Source organism: Pteropus alecto, unplaced genomic scaffold (assembly GCF_000325575.1).
Source record: "Pteropus alecto unplaced genomic scaffold, ASM32557v1 scaffold76, whole genome shotgun sequence".
NCBI lineage: Eukaryota > Metazoa > Chordata > Mammalia > Chiroptera > Pteropodidae > Pteropus > Pteropus alecto.
The window spans coordinates 28,370,413-28,391,141 of NW_006443138.1; the positions used below are offsets into that span (position 1 = coordinate 28,370,413).

A 20,729-nucleotide genomic window follows, 5' to 3' on the forward strand; every position below is an offset into this window, starting at 1 on the left:
CACGTTCCAATCTGTGATTCCCAGCCAGGCGGTGGCCCGTTTTCACAGACCACACTCCATCCTGACTGCGCTCACCCATGAGTCTCTGTCTTTGGTTCTGAGTCCTAAGGTTAGGTGCCTTTTTTGGGTATGACTTCAAGAATGGCCCTATGGTCCCAAGGGCTCCCTTGTCTTCTTTTCTTAGATGGATGAGATAGGTCGCATCCTCTGTAACTTGTGCAACGTGGTCCCTGGAGGGGTGGTCTGTTTCTTCCCCTCCTATGAGTACCAACGCCAAGTCCATGCCCACTGGGACAAGAGTGGCCTGCTAGCCCGCCTGGCTGTTAGGAAAAAGGTGAGTGACCCCTCAGCTGGACCTTCCATTTGGGACACTGGCACTGAGTTCCTCCTCAGATTTCTCATGCACATCAAACCAGTTGGGCCTCATGTATGGGGGCTTCTCCTAGTTCCTTACCCCAGTGGTCCCCAACCTCTTTGGTACCAGGGACTAGTGCTCCTATGAGATTCTAATGCCTGATGATCTGAGGTAGAGCTGAGAGGTGATGCTAGTGTTGGGGAGTGGCTGTGAACACAGATGCAGCTTCACTTGCTTACCTGCCACTCACCTCCTGCTGTGTGGCCTGGTTCCCAACAGGCCATGACTTGTACTGGTCCCTGGCCTGGGAGTTGGGGACCCCTGCCTTATCCCACCACTTCTAATCCCTGATTACTACCTGGAAGATTTCCCCAAGCCCCTCGGGTTCTTGAGTCCCCAAGGTGGCAAACATAAGGCTTAGAGCAGACCTGTGACCCAGGCATCCTGCAACCCTGTTCTGGAAGACATTATCTGTTTACTTTTAGATATTTCAGGAACCGAAGAGAGCAAACCAGGTGGAGCAGGTGCTGATGGAGTATTCCAGGTGCATTAAGGTGAGAGGCTTTGGGTCCAGAGATCATATGGGGTTGGCAGCTGAAAAACGTTTCGGATGGTATCCCAACTTTGGGTGTTTCTCACAGTGCTGTGCCCAGGTGGGAGGCATGGTGACAGGGGCCCTGCTGCTCTCAGTGGTCGGAGGAAAGATGAGTGAAGGCATCAACTTCTCTGACGACCTTGGCCGGTACGTAGTGGGCTTCTCATTTCCTGGGGCTGGTACCCACCCGCCTCTCACTTTAAGCAGCTGGGCCCCACCAGCAGTCTGCCATCTGAGTCTGCACCTGGGCTGACTGTGCAAGTCAATCAGCTGTGAGGGGAAGTGACTTGGCAACACTGGATGTGGCCCTTTGAGATCAGGTGGAAAATTAGGCAGACCTTAATTTTATCAGGACTTGATTCCTTGGCCTCAATTAGATCTCTTAGCCAAAACACCCCTTTCCAGGTGGTAGGTATAGGATGGGGAGGGAGAGGTAGAACCACTGAGCACAGCTTGAGGGCTGTAGGAGAGAGAGACGAAGCAGTTGATGACATGTGGGCGAGGACCGGGCCCTTTGTTCTGGGCCTTGAGGACCCCGCATGCCGTTGTCTTGTGCACCTCCATCCTCCCTAGGTGTGTGGTTATGGTGGGCATGCCCTACCCCAACATCGGGTCCCCAGAGCTCCAAGAGAAGATGGCATACCTGGATCAGACCCTTGTGAGTTACTCCTGTTCCAGAGGGTGAGAGGGCATTGGGGAGCTCCATAGCCTGCAGGGCTGATACACACTGTGACTTCCCCTCTGCCCCTTGATGTGAGCCATTTCCTATTTGCTCTAGAGGGATGGGAGCATTCTCTACACCCTCTTGAGCTTCTCATGACATCATCCATTATATCAGTTGCTGGCATTTGTGCCCATGAAGCCGACTGGTCTCGTCAAATCCTGGCAATGTCATTTTCTTAGAACACAAGGCTGGAGGCATGAAACATTTCTGATAGGTCATCTCTTGCCCTTCCCAGCCCCGAACCCCAGGTCAAGCTCCCCCAGGGAAGGCTTTGGTGGAGAATCTGTGTATGAAGGCTGTCAACCAATCTATAGGTAAGCCTGGGACTGTGTCTGACTATCAGGATGAATAGTTGGGGATGGATGAAGAGTGAGGTGACAGGAAGGGATTTTCCTTGCCACCTTTCCAGTCTGAGGGCTGAGGAAGGGGAGGGAACACAGTAGAAAAGTACTGTCAGAGAGATGGGTTTAATCAGAGCACCAACCTCTGCTCCCACCCAGGCAGGGCCATCAGGCACCAGAAGGATTTTGCCAGCATAGTGCTCTTGGACCAGCGGTATGCCCGTCCACCAATCCTAGCGAAGCTGCCAGCCTGGATCCGAGACCGTGTAGAAGTCAAAGCCACCTTTGGCCCCGCCTTTGCTACTTTACGGAAGGTCAGTCCTTTCTTTCTCTTTCCCCAAAAGGCCCCCACCCCCATCTAGTGTCTCACTGTCTTTTCCTGTCTCCCCAGTTTCATCACAAGAAGTCTGGCCATTCCTGAGGGACGGCTGCACCCCTGTCTGGAACAGCCCCTTTCTGGAATTGGGCTGCCAGGACCCAGGAATAGGTGGAAGAGCCAAGAGGAGAAAATTGGGTTAATCCTGACAGTGGGTCTGCACCATACTTGGGCCCATCCCAGGGCAGTTCTCCCTAAAAGCGAATCTTTCTTCCTGTTCACCATGGCCCAGTTGAGCCCCCTGCCCTGTTTCCTGGCCATCCTTTGTGGGCAGCTGTGGAAGCTGCAGTATCTGTCCTTGCTCATTTCTCAGCATCTACTTTCTTAGAGGTAAGATGGAGCAGGCCTGTCCTGCCTCTCCCATTTCTCACTAAATTCAGCCTTTCTAAATCTTTACCTTTCCTTGATATTAAGAACATTCCCCATTTCTAGCCCTGTAGGGTCTGGGCTCTTCTGCCCTGGCGCTTCTGGTCACTTCAGCCAACTGCTGTCTTTAAGAACTGGGAGAAAAGCCCAGCTTCCCACTCCCCACTCCCCTGCCTGCTGGCCTCACTTCTTTACTTCAGAGCTGGTCCCTAACCTATTCCACAGCCCTCCACAGCATTCTGATCTCCCTGGCTTGGCTCCAGGTCCTCCTCCTAGTCAGTGGCAACTCTCTCCCTCTCAGCCACTTGAGCAAACTCCAAGACACCTCTTCCCCTGACATTAGCAATTATGCCAAGGGCCATTAGGCTCTCAGCAAGACTATTTTTAGACACCCTGTGTCTGTCACTGAGACATTTTTTCCTGTGTGAAAACATCCCTCCCTCCATCTGCAACAGCTACCCCTGTTGACTGTACCTCTCCTCCTCCTGACCCCAGAGAAAGGAGCCGTGGTCCACTCTGCCCCATTGCCTGAGACCAGTGGGAACAGGACAGGCCCTGGCTTGGAGACGTTTGCATTCTGTATAGCTATAGTTTCTTAATTAAAAGTGCACTGTCGGTTTATGCTCAGTTCTGCATTATACTTCTTTATTGATTTGTGTACTGTTGTATCCCAGAGTCTCTTAGGGAAGAAAAGGGCACGCTGGTGAAGGAGGTGCATAGAGCACAGGCAGAACGAGGGCCTCCTCCCACCACGCTCAGAAGCCAGCCTCCCTACTCCTTGAAGATGGTCCAGGCAGACTTGGGACAGCCCTCCATGATCCCCATTCCTCCAAGGGCAGCAGCGGTTGAGAGACCTGCAGGCCAGGGAGCCCATCCCAGCTATTTCCATGTGAGGGTGAGAGCCTCAGCTTGGGTTTTGGGGAGGAAGGAGTGGCTGAGCCCCTAGGATTCCCAGTCATCCTCATCCTCCTCCCCAGGTGGCTGCTGTGGGGGAGGCAGAGGCGGAATAGAGTCTGACATTCGGGCGAAGGCTCCTCCTGGCCCCTCGCTGGCCCCCGTCCCAGGTCCTTTCCCGGAGATTCCTGGGAGGGAAAAGGTAGAGGATGAGTGGGGGTGGTTTGGGACACTAGTTCACCCAGACCCTAGAGACTTAGAAACAGGAAGAAAAAGGCAGAATGTTCATGATGCAAAACACCCCAACTCCCCAGCCCTGGGAAGGCAGCAGTGTGCTGCCTCCTACCTTTGCGCCTCATGACCAGCTTGTTAAAGAGATCTGACATCAGGTCCCCGCCTTGGCCTGTGGCTCTCACTGCAACAAGAAAGCCATGGTGAGGGAGGAGGAAGGGACCAACTATGAGACCAGCTCCTGGGTGACATCCTCAGATTTCAGCCACGTGTCTTCTTTATTTACTATTGACACACCCCAGCCCTCTCCATAGCCACCAGGTCACCACCAGCTCTTGGAGTGTCAATCTATCAGTGGATCCAGCACTGAGCACTGATAAGAACAGTTAACATTTGAGTAACATTGTCAGCAGCCACCCTATGAAACAAAGGGGCACTTATGAGCAGCCCCACTGTATGGATGAGGAAACCAGCTCAGAGAGGTTAGTTTGCCTGGGGTCACAGTGAAAAGCTCAAAAGCAGAGCTGGGATTCAAACTCAGGACTGTTCATGTCCAGGCACTGTTGCTTTATGCCCAGGTATTGTATTTTTGCTAGCATTTGGGAGTCACAGAAGATACAATCTGAAGCCCTGAGAGACTTGGAGAAGCAGGACTGAGCTACCCCGCTAGGTCTCTGTTTCTAAAATATCTTAGGTGCCAACCATTTCCTCAGACAACTGGTGGAGTATGAGAAGATCTCCCTTGTAGTTTGAGCTGGAGGAGGCTCTACCAGTTCTGAGAGGAAAGTTCCAATAAGCAGGCTTCAAAACCTGGCGGAACTCACCACCCAGGGCTTCCAGCAAACACCATATAGAAAGCAGGGGGCTGGCCTTCAGACACTTGTGGGGTGGCAAGCAGCACCCTCTTGGAGTCTGGTGGTAGTTAGAAGAGTGGCCTTTTTCTCAGAGCCCTTGACTGGAGTGGCTGTAGGGGCCCCTCACCTTGCTCCTGCTCCTTCTGTTTCTTCTTCTCAAGCTTGCGTTCCTTGACACTGCGGAGCTTGGCCTTGCCGATGCCCCCAGCCTGGCGGATGGACTCGAGCAGAGTGGCCCGGCCACTGGAGGGGTCAACCACCTCCTTGGGCGCTCCCTGGACTGGAGCTGGAGGTGGGGAAAGGTGCAGGGAAAGATGGCTGCTCAGGCAAGGCTAGGCTGTGGGACAGTCCTACTGAGCCTAAGGTTCTGGGGGTCCAGAGGAGCCCTTGGCAGCCCAGCTGCGAGGAGGGGCTAGTCCTGAAGAGGAAGCCAGCTGGGGAAGCCAGGCCCTCGGAGACTATATGGAGCCTGGATGCTAACTGTGGCTGTCTGAGCTCAGGAAATCATGTATTGAGGCACCCCTGGGCCCTGTCTAGCCCCACTCAGTTTAGGTGCCACTCTGCAAACATGGACCCTGGGAATTACTGATGTGCTGAGTATTGACATGTGACATATGAGCCAACAAGGAATTTTTGTGCCACTTCTTGGATGCTGAAGATGATTGGGAGATATAATATTAAAACCGAAATTCTGCAATTTAAGGGACACAAGAATATTTTGTTGCTGTAATTTTCAATTATTTTTCCATTAGTTTAAGTGGGAATGGGAGACCCACAGCCCCACCTATCTAGGCTCCCTCTAACTTGGAGGATAGAATTCCCAGGGATCTATACACAGTTTGAAAACCACTGTTTTATGAACCCAATGGAACAAGATTCTAATTAGAACTATTCTGAAAACCTAGGATTTATGACCACTAAACAAAACTATAGAAAATCTTTCAGAGATCCAGAAATTAGAGGTGCCCTTGAAGAGAGTACCCCACCCCCACACAGTCACCCACATGCCCTGGTGCTGCTCCTACCTGAAGGAGACACATTGCTGTCATCTTCCTTGGTGCCTTGACCTAGAGAGGCTGCAGTCTGGGGTGGGGGTGGGGGAGTGCTGAGCAGTACTGCTGGAGCTGGGGGAGGTGGAGGTGGGGGTGGAGGTGGTGGGGGTGCTGTTAGCACCCCATCTTCTAGGTCTGAAACAGAAGTGTGAGACAGTGTGAGGTGGCTGGGAAGAAAGTAGCCCAACTCCCATTCCTGGCTCTCACTCACTTTGCTTGAAAGGCTCAGCCACCTCTGTGTGGAAGGTGGGCAGCTCTGGAATGGTGCCAGGGGCAGAGGGGGCAATGCCGGGACCCAGGTCAGCACTGTACATGAGGTCGTCGGCGATGCCTGGCAGGTCTGGCAGGTAGGACGGCACATCGATCTCAGGCACTTGGCCCAAGTCGGGCACATAGAAGTAGTTCTCTGGCATCTGCAGGATTAGCAGGGATACATGAGTTGGGGAGCCTCAGGGGTCATGGGCCCTGCAGTTTGACCCTGAGGCAGTCAGAGCCCTATCCCTTCATTTACCTGTACCCCCTACCCACCCAAACATCATCTCTACCTGTTGTTCCAGCTGCTCTCTTTTGCTGATGGACAAAGGGGCATCAAATAGCTTCTCCTCTGTCTCTGCCCCCAGCATTACATGGGTCTTTGTTACAGCACCAGCAAGGGGATCCAGGAAGACATACTTTTTATACCTGCAGAGGTAGGGTGGAGGTCAGACAATCTATCTTCTGAGGCCCATGGACCTGACTCACCTTTCCCACTTCACCAGGGGACACAATAAGTTTATATTGTGGATTCCCAGGCCTTAAAAGGCAAACCAAATTGGTCCTGGCTCCCCAGGCTGCAGACTTCTGCTGCACCTGAGTCTGATGCCCCCCGGTTCCCTCACTAAGCCAGACAGGCCTCCCAACACCCTTGTGCAGCCCCACTTCTGGCCATACAGGTTCTCAGTGGTGTTGAAGAGCAGCAAGGAGCTGACGGAACTGATATTGCTGGGAAGACCCCCGAGCCCCTCCTCAGCCTCATCCTCAGGCTCTGGCTTGGTGTTCACACACACAGGGAAGTATTTCAGCTTCTCCTGGAAAGTGGAATGTGACAGAGGGACGGTGAGTGTCAGGGCCAGACCAGTGACCTCCACCCCGACCCAGTCAGAAATTTCTTGGGTGACAGAACCCCATGGTGGGCCCCTAGTTCCTCCCCCACATCCAGGACCACCACTGGTCACCCTGTGCAAGTGTGTGAGCTGTGTGTGCACATTAGACCTGCAGGGCCCGCTCATCCAGGGGGCGGTGCTTGCTCTGGATCCTGTGGCGGGGGCGTCTCTGCAGGCCAGAGTCCTGAGCACCTGTGAAGATGGAACTGTACTCCTGCAGGCGCTCTGGAGCTGGGTACTTGGCACTGGAGAACACCTGTGGACACAGGCAGGCTGAGATCACTCCTTCAGAGACCCCAAGAAGCTCCAGAGAGCCTAGGGTTCAGGTGGGGGGACTCTGAGGAGGGAAGCTTGAGGTGTGGCTGGACAGCGGAGGCAGGGACCTGGGCAACTGCAGAGGCACAGGAATATGGTAGGGAAGGGAATTTCTGCAACTGCCCACCAGTCACAGGGACATATGGGCTACCTTGATAGCCTTCTTGCTGCCCTTGATCTTCTCAATCTTGGCCTGGGCCAAGGAGACCCTCTCCCCAATGGCCTGCAGCTGGCTCCGGCTCAGCTCTACTCGCTGGGAAATTCTGCCACAGAAAAAATTACAGGGGTTGGAGGCTGTTCCCCAACCCCCTACAGCCTCCTGCACAGCTCCTTCATTTAACAGCAAACCCTCAAAGCCAAGGGCTTAGGCAAGGGCTCTTAAAAAAGTGTTACCTGCTTGTCAGAGCCAATCTTGGAACTGCCCAGGTGACCTCTCCAAGCATTATCCAACCTGAAGGGTCTAGTAATGTACTCTATTAAGTTCCTTGGAGCTCTGGGTAGGGATAGATAATCACCTTGGCCCCAAGCTGGTGCCTGGACATGCCACCTAAAGGGACATGGTACCTGCCTCTGGGTATTTACAGCTTCAAGAGGGGGCAAGGAGAGAGAATCGTCATGACTGACATTGACATAATTCACCTATTTATAGAAGAGGAAAGCAGAGTTCAACAAAGCTGAGTGACAGGGAAGACTGAACCTAAATTCAAGTCCTAGACCTGTTCAGGAGGAACTGCTCCAACACATGATAAACGGCTCATGTACATAAATCCAAGTGCTGACCCTGGTCCTCATGATTGTGGTCCGGCTGCTCATGGGCTTGGAGCCCTCCCCCCATCAGGATCAGTCAGCTCCAGCAACACCAGATGCCCTGTTTTTCCCTGAACATGCCAAACTCTCTTGTCCATGGCCTTTTGCATCAAATGGAATGCTATCCCCGAGATATCAACATGGCTGGATCCCTCACACTGAGCCCCCTCCTTGATGAAGCTTTGCCAGCCATGGAATCTGAAAATGCACCTGTCACTTTCCAACTCCCACCTGGCTTTACTCTTACACAGCACCACTTGACACTACATCTTTCTTGCTCACATGTGCTCCAAAGGACTGAGGACTCTGCTTTGTTCCCTGTGTATCCCCAGTACCTAGAACAGTGCCTGGCACTTGTATGGACCCCTCTGTGGTTACTAAATGACTAACACCCATGTGCCCTAAATGTAAAATGTAAATGCACATGAGCCTCACTTATGCTGCCCCCACATTATTCAGCAACAGCAAGGGTCTTCTCACAGCAGCGTTAACTCTGGCTCACACGTGCCAGTCCATCCTCCTCCCAAATGCTCCCCGTCCAAGAACACCAAACCCTGCCCATGACCACCACGTTCCACATTCAGAGTGGTCACATCTCCGTATCTGGCAGGAGTGAGCCCACAAACGAGGCATGAGAAACGAAGTAGAGGTGCAAGTTGAGTACCTGGGGAAAGGTGGGAGGATAGGGCAGAAGGCAGAGGGAGCCACTGTCTCTGGGGTTGGAGACTGCAAGGTCAGGGGACTCAGATTTCTCTAAAGGTTGAAATGAACAGTCAAGACACTAGCCCAGCCTTCCTAAACCACCCCACCAATGCTAGCTAGAAGGTTTGGGCTCCCAGAGAACCCACCCCACCGGCCAATTTCACAACCCAGGGGTCTCCATCCCGATGAAGTCTCCCTGATTACTCCTGGCGCCTCATGTGCCAGAGGTGGGGGCTGGGGTACAAGAGGACATCCAAAACAGTTTAGTTTTCCAAGAAAGACTAATCGAAAAAATGCAGAGACAGAACAAGAGGGCACAGTTTCCTTCCAATGAGAGAATGCAGAACCATCCATCTTCTTCCAGCGTGAGCTCCATCTTTTCCGGCAGAGAGAAATGTCTTCACTGGGAAGGGGTACTCAAGCACAAGCGCTTCCTTCAGTTCCCTACTGCCACTCTGGTCCTGGGTGCCGAAGACCTCAGTGGTTACATAACCACTCCACTTGAAGTTGATAGAGAGGGAGGGACATCAGAACTGAAGGTCCATCAGACAAAGGTCCATCTGTTCTGGCTCTTCCATTAAGGAGAGGAGGGCTGATTTCTCAAAATTATAAATGTCAAGCTTAATGATGAGCCCTGGCAAACTTCCAGAATGGATTATTAAGTAGAGGGTCTGTAAGTACTTGGAAAAGGAAGAGGCATGTCCTAGGGGCCAGCACTGTTCTAAATTCACAGCATTTCTTTTTCTGACAGGATTATTAGACTGGTGTATCAGGGGAAAACCTTAAACACAGTGCATCTTGAGTCAGCAAGGATTTTGACGGCTTCTCACAAAATCCTGCAGATAAGATGGAGCTATGGGGGTTGGAGGAGAGTACATTTAGGGAAAATCAGAGCCAGATGTACAACAGCACCAGAAGGGTACTGCTGATGAATGGATTGATATCAGCCTTGCATGAAGGTCTCTAGCAGGGCCCTGTCCAGCTCATTCAACACTTGATCATTAAACTGGGGAAATCAATTGGGGGAGGGTCAAAGTGGTCTGCATGACGAAATCAAGACTCAAATAATCCTGAGAGGCCAGAAGGATGGACTACAAGCAACAAGATGAAATTGACAAGGAATGAATGTGAAGCCTAGGATTTAGGTTAAAAAGTCAAGTGCACAAATACAGAAGATGGAAGTTTAGTTGTAGTTCAGGTGAAGAAAGACCTGAGGTTTTGGTTAACTAACTATAAGCTCAGTATGAGCTAAAAGTATGTAAAGCAGCTTAAAAAGGAAATGCGATCGTAGGGCACACAGCTCCTGGTCCCTCTCCTACCTTCTTTCAATAAACAGGGAGCACTCGCTCTCTTAGAGGCACTACAGAGAAAACAGCCCCGAAAGGAGGAGCTAATCTACACCAGGCACCAGTCTCATCCACAGCTGTGTCCCCTTTAAACTGGATCCACAGTCTAAGAGGACTCTAAATTCCCTTCTTAACTATTCCCTTATTCTGCTCTATCTCTAGCATCTGGGACAGTGCCTGACATATAACAAATATTGGCTGAATAAAAAGTGACAAGTTAATGAACATCCAAAGGAGGGTAATGAGGATGGTGATGAATGAGAAACTCGTGCCGTACAAAGGTAACTGAAGGATGTCTGGCTACAAATGAGATGACTTAGAGAATATAATTCCCTTCAAATATCAAAAATATCACAAGTACTGTCAAGTGGAAAAGTAATTAGGCTTATTCTCTGTCACCCCAGAGGGCTGCATTAGGACCAGTGGGTGGAGTTATAAGGAAGCAGATCTTGGTTCTGCATAAGAACTTTCTAGTAAACAGCTGCATGACTTTGCAAAGCAATCAGATTGCAAAGCAATCAGATTGCAGCGGGAATGCTCCAAGGGGAATTCCTATGTGGGGCCGGGGAATGGAAGACATGACTTCCAAGTTTCTTTTCTTATCAAGTCTAAGTAAGGGCTTGTTTGTTAACAAATTTCCAGATACTCTAATCTCATAGTTATGATGCCAGGAGTGTACAGATCACAGATGAGAAAGAGCCTTCAGTTTGTATGCCACCTCTAGTGACTGGCAGTGATGGTCTAGAAGGCTGTGTTAGGAAGGACTGTCAGGCCACACTGGGCCTGGGACTGAGCGCAATGACTAATTAGCAGCAGCCACCCTGGTAGCAAAGGGCAATGTGTTTGCCATCCCTGATCTCGACCCGCACCCCTCCGCCCCGGCTTGAGAGGCTGCTTCAAAGTAAATCAGTTTCCAAGCTCATCACTGAAGCCATGTCTCTATAACATGTTTGCCAGGCACCAGCAGAGGAAGGGCTGCCTCCGTCAGCATCAGAGACAGAACAGGTTCACTCAGCTTGCTCAGAGCCTGGGACAGAAATGAATAACACACATCTGCTCTCAAGGAGATTCCGGTTTACTGGAGAGATAAATAACTACTGTCCCATAGATCTGGGTTAACATTTATTTAGTAGCACGGTAACCTTGGGCAAGTCACTTAACTGGCCTATGCTTCAGCTTCTTCAGCCGAAAAGTAGGAACAGTAACTTCTATATCATGGAATTATTGTAAAGGTTAAAATGAGCAAATGTATGTCTAGTGTTCCTGTACTAGCTGACATATCCTAAGTACATGGTTAACATTTGCTAATACTACCTGTGAGATGGAAGGAGGAATAAGGCATTCAGGGGAAAGTCAGAAGAGGCAGTGTTGGGCAGACACAGAGAAGGAAGTTCCAGGATGGGAAGCAGGCACTTTGCAAGAGACGGCCATGGAGGCTGGAGGGGATAGCAACAGGAAGCAGCTCCCCTGGCAGGGGTGGGAGGTGTGCAAGGCGACACCTAGGGACCACTCTCCTGGTGTGGCAGAGGGAGTGGGATAGGGCAGCCAGGGCAGGGCTTGGGCTCCCTGTCCCACCACCTCCAAAGCTGGCCTTCCTTCCCTTTCTGTAAAGCAAAGCAGGCCATGGCCCCTACGGTGCCGCCACAGCCCCTCACAATCAGCATGCCAGTCTGTAGCGGCTGCTGGGGGAGAGGAGGTACTCACTCCTGCCCATAGTTTCTGCTCCTCCTTCCCTTGCCTGTCCCATATCCCCGGGGCACAGCAGATCCTGAACCTGGGCTCTGGCCTTCGCCTTTATCTTCTCTACTCACAGAGATAATTAAGAATGATCTGCTAATTATGCAGGCAGCTGATGGAATGCTTCCTCACCTTGGGAATCATCAGGTGCCAATCAGAGAAAAAGGGAGGGAGAAAGAAAAGGATGGAGGAAGGGCCAACAGGAAGGAGGAAGTGAAGAAAAGGGGAATGTGTGGGGAAGGTGAAAAGAAGGGAGGAAAAGGAGGAAGGGGAGAAGAGGAAAAGGGAAGAGGTAGGAAGTAGAAAGGCAAAAGAGAACAGAAAAAGCTTTGGAGAGAAAATGGACCCTTTCCCAAAAGGAATGAGTAAGAGGGGGGCTGTAGCTTTCTGGGGGTGGGGGACTGATCAAAATGGCAAGTGACAGCATCCCAAATTCCACACGCTTAATCTGTCCAGCTCCTCTTCCCTATGCCACTGCAACACCCTCTGCCTTGTCATCTAAGTCATGTGAAGCAGGTGACATTTCTGGGCAATTATTTTGGGGCCTGTCTTCTCCCAGGTGAAGATGGGAGCAGGTGAGGGCCAGAGAGATCTGCTGGGCAGGAAGAGAAGCCAGGGACGGGGCTGGAAGGAGCGGCTCCAGGAGAGCCTGAGAAGGTACTTGTCATTCTCTCCAGTCTCTGCATGGCTCCCACTGCGGCAGAGCAGGAGGAAGAAAGCCAGCTTGGAATGCTAATTTTCCATGAGCTCACCTACCTGCGGAACTGGGCGCAGGCTCCAGTGGGGCTGAGAGGCCTGGGCCTGAAACTGGAGGAGCAAGGGGGTGGAGGGATAGAAAGTGTCTCTTCTCTGCAAGGTTTACATGCAGGAGGAACAGGTTTAAGGGGTGAGATTTCCAAGCTAGGGTAACATCCCCACTACAAAAGCCCACGATAAATGAAAAGCCTGTGCTTGTTGACTGCTGCAGGATGGGGGCGGAGGCAGGAGGAGGAGGCTAGGTTTAGGCACTCCTCAACCACTCCCAATCATCCCTGACTCCTCCCTTTCCTTCACCCTCGGTCCCATTATGCCATCATGTCCTGTCATTGTTCCCTTTGAAATGTCTCTCATCCAGCCCTCCCTGCCTGCAGCTTCCCTGGACTGTGGCCTCATCCTTTTCACGTCCTGACCACGGTAACAGCTTCCAGGGTGTCCCTGGAATCCACTTTCTCTCCCCTTCTTGTCCACTCTATGACGGCCGCCTAACGAACCTTCCCAAAACTCTGTCCTATCATTCTCTGCTTAAGAACCTACCCAGACTCTCTAAAACCCCTGGATCAAGCTAAAAATCCTGTCCTATTTGGAGATGTCCTCATGAACCCCAACAGACTTATCCCAACTCTTCATTCGCCCACACTCCTCCCTCCTACTCCTCCGCTATAGAGCACTCCCAAGGCACTGTGGAGAACACATAGAAGCAAGCTCCCAAGGGCACACGATCAGAGGGGGAAGCGAGGCCCACAGGCCCACAGCAAGTTGACTTTTCGCACCCTGTTCTGTTCTGTAGTGGAGAAGCTGACTATGTAGAACAGGCAGCAATGTCTATACTCCGGGAGCCAGGCTGCACCATGTTCCAGACACACTGTGCTCCAAGCCTTTGGCACCCATTTCCAGACCCCACCAGATGGCCTGCAGGCCCACATTCCCAGCCCTGCCTAACCACAGTCTGTCCTTCCTGTGGCCTAGTTCATGCCCCTCTCCTTCAAGAGGCTGTCCCTAACCATGTACAGTAGGCATGTGTTTTTCCTCACTAGCATCTACTTCCTCCTTATTCAAGTAACAGCCTCCTTTCCACTGCAGAACCTATCACTCCCACAGGCTCAGTCCCTGCACTTAAGATGCGACTAAACCCAGAGCTTAGGGTAATGCACGTGACTGAAGTCTAAGCCAGTCAGTGTGTCACATCCCTTTCACCCCAGCAACTGACTGTGGGACAGACAGGAGAACCAAGCTAGGCCAATGGGTGAGTGAGACTTCTGAGAGAATGCTGGACCTGAACCTGAATGTAGGAGCTCTGGCCCTACTGGTTGTGACCTTGCCACCACAAGAGCAAGACCTGTCTGGGAATGGAGCCAATACAGAGGCAGTGAGCCGGGACGGAATGAAAGCCAAACCAGGTCCTGATGACATCATTTACACTCTTCAGCTCCAAAGCCTGCTCTACTTGCTTAAACTGGTTTTGGGGATTCTTTTGAAAATATGCTATTAATCCTTACTTATTTCTCTTTTCTCTAGATCCTGAGAAGCCCATGTGGTTCATGCTATGCAATTAAGAATCACCTGAGATCTACTGCTCTCCTATTCCAAACTAAGATCTCTGAGGATAGGATCCATGTCATATATATCTTCAGTATCCCTCAGGGTCCAGCAAATTGCACACACAATGGGAGACCAACAGGATGACTCATGTTTTGAGGGCCTCTGAGAGACATCCTCCCCTTCCTGGGCCACTTAAAAGGCCCATACCCACGCTCAATCAACTCATCATCCCTCCCCAGGAGATGGCTTTCCTGCCCTCTCCTCATCCCATGAAACTGTTTATAGGTATCAAATACCAGGAAGGGAAAGTAAAGTATGCTAAAAATCCAACAACTCTCTTTAGAAAAAGGCAAGCAAGACTGTAGTCACAATCCTGGTGAGGAAACACAAATATTTCTGGTTTTTAACATCCATTTCAATCACTAGGCATGGGGTGGCCATAATCCAGGACTGACAGCTCTTACAGGCCTGTGTCCTCTTGCTTATGTGTTCCTTGGGCATATTTAGCACAACAGTAAGTATAAAAGGGGCACCTAACACTTTCTACAAATACTGAGAGCTGGTTGATGGAGGAGCACCGTTAGGCAGCAAATATGCAGAGATGATATTAAGAGTGAACATTTACTGAATGCTTACTCTATGCCAGGCACTGTAATTCCTTTGCAAGTTTTAATTCATTTAATGTTTATGACAATCCTATGAGAAAGGTTCCATTATTATCATTATATTATAGATGAGAACACTGAAGTTTAGAGAAGTAACTTGCCCAAGGTTACAGAGCAAGCAGATGGGGAGGCAAGATGGAGCCCAGGCAGTCTGCTCAAGTCAACCCCCTGAACCACTTAGCACCACCCAACCCCTGGTTACATTTATATACTGGACAGGCTTCGGGCAGGTAAGTACATCTGTGGGCAGGTAATAGGCAGAAAAGTCCAGAGTATCTGGTGTTTATACCAAGTCCAACTGAAGACAACGACCCCATTTTCTGTTCCCATTGGGGATGGCCTTAGGAAGAGGTGGACTCCCAACTGGTGAGGAGGAAGAGGTTGCCTAGTGACGCAGCAGGGGATTCCTGGACTGGGGTACAAGCAGAGGAGGGTGGGGGATGACTTGGATCACCAGAGGAACCTGAGTCAGGCAGTCAAATACTTCATGCTAGGTGGGATAAAAACGTCCCTATGTGAGGCATGGTGTGGGAACCCAGGAAGGAGAAAAGCTAAGCGCATCTCAGAGAAAGACAGGATTCGTATACAGGAGAAAACCTGAGACCTTTGTAAGGAAACAGTAAACACCATTCATTCATGTTAAATAAACACTGAGTGAAAATCATTATAGCCCAAGGACTGTGCTAGATAAGCACTGGAGATACACAGAGCTGCCACCCACCACCTCAAAATCATCAGTGACCTCTAAAGCCCCACCTCCTCATCAGCCCCATGAGCCCCCTTGCCCCTCGTTCTTGCTCCAGCCACACTGGCTTCTATTCAGGTTCTTCTTACCTCAGGGCTTTAGTTCATGTACTTCGTTCTTTCTGAAACATTCTTCTTCCCCACCTACCCACTCATGATAACTCCCACTCACTCTTCAGATCGTACCATAAATGTTTTTCCTTCTGTGACCTCCCCCCGCCCCGCCCCAGACAGAGTCAGGCCTCCTGTTAATAACTCTCATAGCACCTTATCTATCATAGATAAGGTGCTATGAGAGTTATTAACAGTTATTATTAGATAGAGAGACAATAAGAATTCGAGTCTGGAGCCACAATACCTGGGTGTGACCTCTGGCTCTGCCACTTGGGCAAGTTTCTTAGCCATTCTGGGCCTCAGTTTCTTCACTGATTGGAGATAACAGTAGCTCCTCACAAAGTTGTTGTGAGGCTTAAATAAGTTAATGCACTTCAGATCAATGGTGGTACAAGGTTAATACTATATAAATATTAGTTATTACAAAATTATTTAAAATAGATCTTATCACAATTGTAATTAAATAACATGCAATTGATAATGACAGTTTATCTCTCCTGCCAGAGTTTATCCTTTAGTTGGACAGGGATGCTGCCTCACTCATCGCTAGAAATAAAAAGAGCAGTAGCACAGTGCCTTCCACACAAGAAGCACTGAATATGTATTTGCTGACTGTAGGAACAAATAAAGGAATAGGGCCTCCCGGTGGGAGGAAGATCATGAGTTAGTAGAGCAGTACCACCACTGGAGCCTGTGGGATCCACAAGGAACCTGAGGCTAAGTGGGACAGTAGGTAGCTCTTAAGAACACTTATGAGAATTAGCTTCTAAGCTGGGCCCTTGGGCACAAGGAAGCCGGCTGGATCCCCCCAGGGTTAAGAATCGCCAGAAGGGCTGCTCCCAGAAGGTGCTTTCCTGAGAAAAGGAGAGAAGAATGCCCAGGGCGGGGGTGGCCGCTGATCAGGTAGGTGTGGATGGCAGCACCCACCTGCTAAAGATGTCTCCAGAGACCTTCTGTAGGTACTGCAGGATATCTGCCACCTGCTGGATGGCCTCCTCTCGCCGCAGTTCTGGCTGGATGAAGGGCACTGAGTAGGTCTGACCTGCCAGCGAGTGCTGGGTCCTCATGGGAGTCATGATGCCTGTGGGTGGGAACCGGAGCATCAAGACTGCCCCACACTCACCCACCCCACCCACCAGAGCACAAGGTACCGAGAGAAGAGAGCACAGCCCCTCACCCCAACTGTCAGCCTGTACAGCAGGAGCCCCAATCCCAGTGCCAGTACAGGTCCCTAGCCTGTTAGGAACCTGGCCGCATAGCAGGAGGTGAGCAGCAGGCGAGAGAGAGCGAAGCTTCATCTGTACTTGCAGCTGCTCCCCAGCATTAGCATCACCACCTCAGCTCCACCTCAGATCATCAGGCACTAGATTCTCATAGGAGTGCAAATCCTACTGTGAACTGCACGTGCAGAGGATCTAGGTTGAGAGCTCCTTATGAGAATTTAACGCCTGATGATCTGAGGTGGAGCTGAGGTGTGATGCTAGCACTGGGGAGCAGCTGCAAATACACATTAACATTAGCAGAGGTTGACCACTCAGACCATAATAAATCAATTGCTTGCAGACTCATATCAAAACCCATCAGTGAGTAGCAAAAGACAATTAAGCTGCATCTGGTGGCAGGCTTTATAGTAGCAAGTAAGTTGATGTACTTTAATTATACAGCTGCTTCTGGTGGCATCTGATTCTGCATTATGGTGAGTTATATAATTACATATTACAATGTAATAATAATAGAAATAAAGTGCACCATAAGTGTAATGTGCTTGAATCATCCCGAAACCATCCTCCCACCCCCCACTCTCCAGTCCATGGAAAAACTGTCTTCCATGAAGCTGGTCCCTGGTGCCAAAAAGGTTGGGGACCGCTGCTGTACAGGTGGGGAACTGGAGACAGAGCATTTGGTAGGAGGCCAGGAGTGCACAGGAGCTGGTCTTCTGCTGCTTACTAGGTGAATGAGGGAAATGTGTAGCGACAACAGAGGCCAATGAGAAGGGTTCAGAGAAAGTATAACAGTGACTAACCCCGTAAGGTGCTTGGAACCCTGTTAGACACTTTCATCATATATTATCTCATTCCGACCTCCCAAGCCTGGATGAACAAGAAACCCTGGTTGCAGAGTGAAAAATAGCCTGCAAGCAGAGGGGTGGATTTGGGGGGAAAAATGCCTCAGTCAACCACCAAATGGTACCTGGGTCTGGAAAAGCCTGGTTTCTTCTAACTTTGGTCCCTGCGGAACTCAGGCCAGGCAGTGGCTAGTGACTCTAGGTATGGGAGTCTGGGCTCTGCTCACCCAGGATGGAGCTAAGCAGGGCCAGAAGGAAGGAGGGGCATGTGCGGCAGGAAACGGGAAGGAAAAGCACTCCTTTGACTTGCAAGACAGGGCAGAGTCTATTTATACTGGGTTTAATTAACTCCACTCCCTGGTGCCACTAAAGCGGCAATCACACTGCAGACGGCACTGATTTGATTGGCAAGAGATGTACCAAGCAGAATATTAAGGCACCGGGCCCCTATAAATAGGCCTAATCACAGTCCCCTAGTAGAAGATGGTGAGGAAGACACTAATCAGCCTGGCACTGTGCCCCAGACCTGTTTTCCTAGGCACAATGTCAGTGTCCCTGGTTGCACCACAGGTGCGGGTAGGGCTGGGTAAGTGTAGCAGGGAGGGCTTTGGAGGCTTTATTTGGGCTTAAAGTTCTATGTGACCTTGGGTAAGTTGCTTGCCTTCTCTGAATATCTGATTATACTTCTCATTCTACAGACTGAGAATGGCACTGCTCTTAAGTAGTTATTCTCAATGTTATCACATCACACCAACATTTTCACCAAGCAAGTGCTTAATCCTTTGCTCCCTCTGCTGGCTTCCCTACTAGCCCTTCCTTCTACCCTGCTTGTTCTCACCTACCCTTGCCAGGACAGCCACTTTTTGTTATCCAAGGTGACTGTCCTGCTCTCCCAACTTGTTTTCCAGCAGTGACATCCTCAGCTTCTCAGACCTGAGCCTGCTTGAGTCCTCAACAGGGCCCGATGTTACTCCTAACCTCCTCGCTTCTCTTCCCTATCAAATGATCAAAGTGGGGCCAGAAGATCCCTAACTATCTGGAGAACCTAACCCTCTGAGACCCACCCCCCAGTCCTTTCAAGGAGAAATCCACTTCTTTGTATTTATATTAATGCAAATGTGCTGGCCATCCTAACTTAGTTCTGTACTTCAGTTTTCCCATCTGTAAGATGGGGAGGGAATAAAAGGTAAAAGACACTTTTCTGTGCACATCTTGAAATGCTTTCCTCATGGTTATTTACCACATCTGTGTATGTGTATACCCATAAAGGGGTAATTCAGACACAAATCTCCCCAACAAGTAAGTAGCAGGTCCATTCTAGAATTAAGAGACTGAGTACAGTTGACTGGTGATTTACTCATTCTGTCTGTAAACATGTACTGATCAACTATTAGGTGCCAGCCATAATCACAATAATGATGAATAGGACACTATACTAGCCATGGACACAACCTCGAGAACAATTAAACGGCATGTGATAAGTGTTCTAATCCAGCCATAAGTACGGTAATAGGTGAACACTGAGGAAGGAGTGATAAACCCCTCTGGGGTTAGGGGTTCAGGAAAAGTCTCTTAGCAGTAGCTATACCTCACCAATGGGCCCAGGTAGAGCATTTCAGGTAAAAGAACAGATTGAACAACAGTATATAGGGGAATGGCAAATGGTCTTGATTGCCGAGGGTATAACCATCCTTAAGCAAGTAGCAGGAAAAAGAAAGCTAAAGAGAGGCCAGATTATGAAAAACACTGACTATCACCGCAAGTTTAGATTGAAATCCTCAGACCTGTGCAGTCCAACATGGCAGCCACTAGCTACATGCAGATATTGAGCAGTTGAAATGTGGCTAGTCTGAATTGAGATGTAGCATAAGTGTAAAACAAACATCAATTTTAAAGACTTAGTAGAAAATAAGAATTTATCTCATTAAAATGTTTTACAGTTCTCCCTTATTCTCAGGGGGTGGGAGGGGAGGTACACTCTAAGATCCCCAGTGGATACCTGAAACGGCGGATAGTACCAAACCCTATATATGTTTTTCCCTATACATACAAACATATGATAAAGTTTAATTTATAAATTAGGCACAGTAAGAGATTGATAATTATAAAATAGAACAATTATAACAAGATCTATAATAAAAGTTATGTGAATGGCTTTGGGTCATTAAGCAAAATGAGGGTTACTTGAACACTAGCAGTGCAATACCATGACAGCTGACCCCATAACCTAGTCAGCTACTGACTAAGGGATGGGGAGTGTCTACAGGGTAAATATGCTGGACAATGGGACGATTCACATCTGAGGCAGTACTGAGTGGGACACCCGCGAGATTTCCTCACACTACTCAGAACTGGGTGCAACTTAAAACTTACGCGTTTAGTTCTGAAACTTTCCATTAATACTTTCAAAATGTGGTTGATCCCAGGAAACTGAGAACACAAAAATCAAAATCACGGATAAGTGGGGGACTATTGTACACTGATTATATGCTGAAATATTTCAGCTATACTAAGTTAAATATATTACTAAATTAATTTCAGCTGTTTCTTTACTTTTAAAATCACTTATGTGGCTCACATATTTCTAATGAACAGCACTACCTCAGAGAATCAGGTAAAAACTATGGAAGCTTTCACAAAAATGAACCCATACCGTACCAGACTCTCATAATGCTATTTACAATTTGCGAAGTGCATGACATCCTTCCTGCAAACTTTCCCCAAACAGCCAGCTCTCAGGGTCTATACCTCAGGTCAAACATCTGCTGTAGGCAAACAGTGTGGGGGTCACATAAGAAGGGCCAGAGAGGTAGGGGCAATGACCCGCCTCAGTGAGGGATGGGAGGTGCAAAAGGTCTGAGGATCCAGTACAGCCCCGAGGGTGGAAAGGCACGTGAGGGTCAGGGGGCGGAGTGAGAGAGGAAGTGGAAGGCTGCGGCCTGGAGCCCCGAGTCCGGTTGGCAAGCAAGGCCCTCCTCTGTCCAGGCCTCGGCCGCACTCGGGGAA

At 49.8% G+C, this 20,729-nt stretch overlaps 2 protein-coding genes across 7 annotated transcripts in view; one reads left to right on the forward strand and one right to left on the reverse strand.

The window, feature by feature from the left end:
- Positions 1-3,384, forward strand: part of DDX11 (DEAD/H-box helicase 11) — a 37,053-nt gene extending 33,669 nt beyond the window's left edge. For all 5 annotated transcript variants that reach the window (XM_025040966.1, XM_025040967.1, XM_015598487.2 and 2 more), the window contains 7 exons: positions 185-334; positions 841-909; positions 997-1,097; positions 1,524-1,608; positions 1,910-1,988; positions 2,175-2,329; positions 2,407-3,384. In XM_025040966.1, the coding sequence (XP_024896734.1) occupies positions 185-334; positions 841-909; positions 997-1,097; positions 1,524-1,608; positions 1,910-1,988; positions 2,175-2,329; positions 2,407-2,436 (669 nt within the window). In that variant the 3' untranslated portion in view covers positions 2,437-3,384. The remainder of the gene's footprint in view (positions 1-184; positions 335-840; positions 910-996; positions 1,098-1,523; positions 1,609-1,909; positions 1,989-2,174; positions 2,330-2,406) is intronic.
- The window catches only part of WASHC1 (WASH complex subunit 1), a 17,828-nt gene continuing 480 nt past the window's right edge, over positions 3,382-20,729 (reverse strand). The window contains exons 2-12 of one of the 2 annotated variants that reach the window (XM_015598491.2): positions 20,097-20,153; positions 16,586-16,739; positions 7,397-7,508; positions 7,040-7,186; positions 6,719-6,855; positions 6,334-6,469; positions 6,000-6,201; positions 5,762-5,923; positions 4,864-5,022; positions 3,998-4,066; positions 3,382-3,839 (exon numbers count right to left, since the gene is read on the reverse strand). In XM_015598491.2, the coding sequence (XP_015453977.1) occupies positions 3,700-3,839; positions 3,998-4,066; positions 4,864-5,022; positions 5,762-5,923; positions 6,000-6,201; positions 6,334-6,469; positions 6,719-6,855; positions 7,040-7,186; positions 7,397-7,508; positions 16,586-16,734 (1,413 nt within the window). In that variant the 5' untranslated portion in view covers positions 16,735-16,739; positions 20,097-20,153 and the 3' untranslated portion in view covers positions 3,382-3,699. The remainder of the gene's footprint in view (positions 3,840-3,997; positions 4,067-4,863; positions 5,023-5,761; positions 5,924-5,999; positions 6,202-6,333; positions 6,470-6,718; positions 6,856-7,039; positions 7,187-7,396; positions 7,509-16,585; positions 16,740-20,096; positions 20,154-20,729) is intronic. The other variant, XM_006923864.3, reaches the window with a different exon arrangement.